Genomic DNA, 5596 nt, shown 5'->3' with positions numbered 1-5596 from the left:
TTATATTTTATACTTGTTTGAGGACAAAATCCAATAAATTTTGATCAAAAGATGTGCGCTTGTGAGTAGTCTGCTGTGTGTTCCGCTTAAAATGAAACCAATCCTGGGAGCCTAGCTGGACTAAAAACATTTGACAGAGCAGAGATCAGTGCATATATAAAAATATAAAATCTATAAAAACCTAGAGTCTAGCTTTTTACTGTACTGAACAATTAAGGTAAATCTAAGTGCTCTGCGTTAGTAAATCCTGAGTCTTTGCCACAGTTGATTATTCTTGCAATGGATAGACTGAAAATAGTGTTGCTTTCTCTGGGACTGACTGGTTCTCATCTTACCTATCAAACAGAAAATGGTTTATTTGACTTTCTTTCACCGGTCCAGCAGCTGGAATACAGCGGCTTTTGTCAGTATGGAAATAGTATTACTTTGAATATTGAAATAATTACTGGGTTTTGAATGGCTTTCAAGATAGATGTTGCTTGTAAGTGCATGGAGAGGCAGGTACAAATATAGTTGCAGGAGGGAGAGGAACATCACAGCAGAGACGAGTGGCCCAGCGCAGAGAGGTAGACCGACAAGGTGAGTGATGTCACTACGGCCTACATGTTGCCACTTTTTCACTTTCGCAGTCTTACAGAGCGCTCAAACAGCCTCATTTGTCTTTTTGTTGGATAGGAGGACTTTTAAACAAATTTGTTTCAAAGTTTACTTCTATACTTGTGTGTCTGAATTAATGCGTTTATGTGTCTAAAATATTAACTTGATTTCATATTTAAATTGTTTCCCTGGGCGAATAAGGAATGATGATTGGTTAATGTTGGTTTTATCTTCCAGAGTGAAGATGCAGTGGAGTCCATTTGTCCTCTGTCTGATAGGTAAGTGACTCTGTTCATCTGCTGTGCTCTTTATGGACATGTGTTCCTGTGCTGTTATCTTTTATGTAAGGGCTGTACAGAACGAGTGCTGTTAATGATGTCATGCTTCTGTCATGGCAACTAGATTCAAAATCATAGGGCAGATTCATAAAATATGAATAATTTTCAATGGCTGCCATGTTAGCTCCATCATCATCATTAATTCTGCTTTACTTGGTGTTATGAAGATGGGAGGACTTTAAATTCTATCGTAATTAAACTGTAGAGTTTAACTGCAGTGGAGTTTAATTGGAAGCTGGTACCACTGTATCGTCTTATGATGGTCTTTAAAGCACTTTGTGACCTGATTTTAGCAAAGTGCTATATAGATAAAGTTGTTATTATTATTATTATGATTATTATTGTTATTATTATTATTATTATTATTATTATTATTATTATTATTATTATTATTATTATTATTATTATTGTTATTATCATTATATTGATTAAACTATAGAGGTTCAGAGAACTATAAAGTTTCAGCTATCCCCACATTTTGAATACCTGGCCTGTGGCCATGACCTCTGTCATGATGGAGAAAAGTTAAAATATAAAGATATGATAAAAACCAGCAGGGCTCCAACACTACAACTGTTTAAAAGTAATATTTCACTTTGGTTAAAGCCTTTTGCTTTCCCTTTTAATAGTTTATTCAATAGTCTGAAAATAATATTAATATGTGGACTAATGCAGATTGACCTAAATATTATTATTATTATTATTATTATTATTACTGTTTCTTCTTTTTCAACTGTTGCCTGTTTACAATTATTTCTATTAATCTATCTAGAATTTGGTTCATATGCCAGTGGTGAATATATGCCACTTGATATCAAAGGTTGGGGACTAACAGCGTCACAAAAAAACAACTACTTTTTATTATTATTATTATTATTATTATTTTTTCATATTTGGATGCACTATCAGGCATTTGATGGGATGGGGGATGGGATAGGAGTTGTTATTGTGTTCTTCGAAAAATCAAAAAACATGTTGTTTGCTTCATGTCTGTCACCTCTACCTTGCTCTCAATAAAAAGTTGATAAAAAAAAAAAAAAAAAAAGCCCAAAACATAATTGTAGTAATTTTGCTGTTACCTTATTCTTGTGTTATTCTTATATCTTTCACAATTCACACTCAGTTCAGATGCTGAAACATTGTTATGTAATGTAACATTATGTTTTCACAGGAGCTGTACACTTAATTAAAGGAGGTAGGAATACCTGCCTACACACACACACACACACGCACACGCACACACACACACGCACACACACACACAGTATGCTGAAAAACTGACTTGCAGTGTCACCCAATGGACAGCAGGTATAAAACAGTAAAAGTAACTATGGGTGGTGCTTCAACCATTTTAACACCTCTATCTCTGTGAACGCTCTAAAAATGAATTGTATTTGTACTATGAAAAATAGCAAATAAACCTGCCTGTAGACACCAAAAAGTTCCAAACACACACACACACACACACACACACTAGCTCTAACATAACTATTAATCAGGGTGAGACACAGGTGAAGTGCTCTCAGCAACTCAGCAGGAAACGTTAAATAAAAGATATTGAGACTGATGGTATTTTTACACTAAATAGGTAACAACCAACATGTCAAGATGAGTGATTGTACATTCTTTTTTTCTGCTTTGCTGTCTCTCACACACTGTAGAGAACGTGGGATTGAACGGGGAAACCTCTCAGTCATCAGACTGTAAGGATGAAAATCTAAAATACAACTGGAGGAGAGACCTCTGTGCCCACACCAATGAAGAGTTCAACCCTTGGTGGCGAGTGGACCTGCTGGGTGTCTACGCAGTCACTTCTGTCAGATTCACCAACAGAGGACACAACGATGACACAATGCTGATTAGTGCCAAGATCCACATTGGGAACTCTCGGGAGAACGACGGCAGCAGGAACACCTTGTAATGTCTTTGCCTTACTTTGAGTCATTTTATTTGACACTGTTTCACACCAGTCAACTTCCAGCAGATCCGACATATTTGGGTAGAGTCTTGCTGGTCATGATTAATTTTAGTTTCTCATGTTTCTGGTGACATTTAATACCAACTTGCTGCTGCTTCGGGCGATAACTGGTAAACTGGAATCTCTCTGGTAATGTTTGGAAGGTTACAAGTCTCTGATTTCCTTTGAAGTTTCATCAGACAGCAAGAAGTGAGCAGTGGGAGCCTAGTTTTCTTTGGCCAGCCAAGTCTTCTCTCTGTAGATCATCGTAACTAATTTAACTAACTGAATCTGTTCTGCTCATTTCATTTTGCCAGTGAGGAGTTAATTTTGCTATTCTAATTTGTTTACACGTTGCTCTTTGGGTTTATATCTACATTATTAGGGCCAGTCGATGTTAGGGGTTACTTGTTACTGTGCGACGTAAAGGTGACTCTAGAACTTCCAAACTCCTCTCTGAGTTTCAAGCAGTTGTTAATCTGTAAAACTCTGTAAATCTGTAAAAACTGTAAACCAGATTAGAGGAGTTTCTGTTGATATAAAGACAGTGCTTCCAGATCTCAACATGCAGTTGTTTTTTGGGATCTTATACCCATGTTCTGTAATTCTCTCTCTCTCTCTCTCTCTCTCTCTCTCTCTCTCTCTCTCTCTCTCTCTCTCTCTCTCTTCCAGTTGTAAGACCATTAATCCCAAACAGACAAGTGAAGCCAACGTATTCACTTGTCCAAAATCGATAAAGGGGCGCTACGTTAGTGTGCATCTTCCTCAGGATCGTGAAAAGAAGCGTCTTCTTCTGTGTTCTGAGGTGGAGTTCTGTGGCAGACAACAAGGTACAAGGAAGTGTGACCTGCAAAATATCAAATATCAAATCATATTGTACATCATATTCAGCATATTTTTACAGTAATCAATTGATGGCCATCAGAGCACACTATTGTGATGAAGCCTTACTCAAATGTTTCCTCCCTAGTTATGTGGATAAACAGTATTTCCGCTAATGTTGCCTGGTTTTCAGCAATCAATGAATCAATGAATTCAATGAATTTAAGAACAATGCATAACAATTTGGAAAATGTGTGGTTGCAGTACAGTAATTTCTTGTTGCATTTTAACATGGGTCCCTTCGCAGAGCAATGCATTCTGCATTTCCACTCTGTCCTGTTTGAGCTTTTACCCAGAGTGGGTTTCTGGGAGATGACAGTCAGTATTTCCCTATAACAACAGGGGTAGGAGTATGACAACAAACAACAACAATATACAGTACATCATATATGAAGGCTGAAACTCACATTTAACTTATTTAGCTGAAGGCTGATGCTAGTTTGAAACAATGTCTCAGTGATGCTAAATCCTAGACAAAAGCATTTTGTCTAATGATCATTTCTCCACATTTCTCTCTATAGTCTATGTTAACTTAGGTTGAGTCATTGAAAAGACTAAGAACGCCCCTGCTAAAACAAACAACAAAACAAAAAAGGTTATGATCTGACCATAAAAGCTGGTTTAGAATTTGTCTTAGCACATTTTGAGAGTTAAGAAACAGTTGAGTTGTGAATGTAACTGTTATGCTAACAGTTAAATACAGCATGCTATGCTGCATACAAGCAAGGTGAGAAAGGGGATGACATGCCACAAAGGTCATGCGCCAGATTTCACACCAACATCAAAAGTCCATGGTATGGGTTGTTACCTGCTGAGCCACCAAGATCATTATTATTATTATTATTATTATTATTATTTAATATTTTCTTTTTTTTTTATAATTTTTATTTTTTTTTTCATTTTTATTATTTTCAAATTTAAGTGGGAAATAAAGCATTTCTGCCACTTTACTCCTAAAATCTTGCTCAACTCTCCACCTGCCTGAAATCCTAGTATCAGCCCCTGTTCCCGGTCAAAGAACAAGAGAACAACACTCTATACAATAATTACTCTACTGCTCTCCATCAAATGGGTAGCAGAGTGACCTGACCCGTCCCGGTGGCTCAGTGGTCTAAGGCGCATACCATGTGACGTCCTGGGCTCAAATCCGGCTCAAGACCTTTGTCGCGTGTCAACCCCTTCTCTCTCCCCACTTTCCACTAATAAAAAGGCAAAAAATTCCCCCGAAAATACAGAATTTGGGTAACCTGGTTTCAAGCCCCCGTGTCAACAAACATCTGCCCTGCTGACACATTAAACTACAGAAAATATATCTATATTTTTTTTTCTTTCAACCTAGACTCACCCCTGGTCCTGGTCAAAGAGAACAAAACGTGGGAAGAAGCCGTGGACTACTGCAGATGCACCACTATGACCTGGCCTCCATCCCCACCGATGACAGCCAGGTGTGGGCGGAGCTGGAGGCCAGGGAGGCCAATTCTGCCCTTGTGTGGCTGGGCCTTCGCTACACCTGCACCCTGGACTTCTGGTTCTGGATCAGCGACCAGTGCTTCGGTTATGACAATTGGGCTCCAGGGAATGGGAGCAGAGAGGAGGAGTGTGACATGAGCGGTGCCATGGAGAGAGGAGGAGAGCACCGCTGGGTCAGCCAGCCTGATACCAACCAGTTTAATTTCATCTGTGAAAAAAGTAATGTTTTCTTTTTCTCTTTTCTTTTTTTTCATCAGGAGAGGGTGTTAATAGTGGTTCCATTGTGCTCTAACAAATTCTCCTCTTACTCCTCTGTAGATGAAGACTTGAGGCCCGATGGACAACTCAGAGG

The 5596-nt window shown here is 38.4% G+C and overlaps 1 protein-coding gene across 1 annotated transcript; it reads left to right on the top strand.

Moving 5' to 3' along the window:
- Positions 1–529: 529 nt before the first annotated feature.
- On the top strand, positions 530–5595 carry LOC139649240 (fucolectin-1-like). Its single transcript, XM_071525587.1, has 7 exons — positions 530–579; positions 835–875; positions 2107–2130; positions 2597–2852; positions 3565–3722; positions 5114–5463; positions 5563–5595. The coding sequence occupies exons 2-6, from the start codon at positions 842–844 to the stop codon at positions 5380–5382; spliced, it is 741 nt and encodes a 246-aa protein (XP_071381688.1). The 5' UTR covers positions 530–579; positions 835–841; the 3' UTR covers positions 5383–5463; positions 5563–5595.
- The last annotated feature ends 1 nt before the right edge of the window (position 5596 follows it).

Source organism: Centroberyx affinis, unplaced genomic scaffold, assembly GCF_046629955.1.
Source record: "Centroberyx affinis isolate AG114_WGS23_722 - 3 ecotype Tasmania unplaced genomic scaffold, CSIRO-AGI_Caff_v1 ptg001306l_1, whole genome shotgun sequence".
In the NCBI taxonomy this organism is placed as follows: domain Eukaryota; kingdom Metazoa; phylum Chordata; class Actinopteri; order Beryciformes; family Berycidae; genus Centroberyx; species Centroberyx affinis.
The sequence above is the reverse complement of the archived record's forward strand: the minus strand, read 5'-3'. Positions and strand labels throughout refer to the sequence as shown.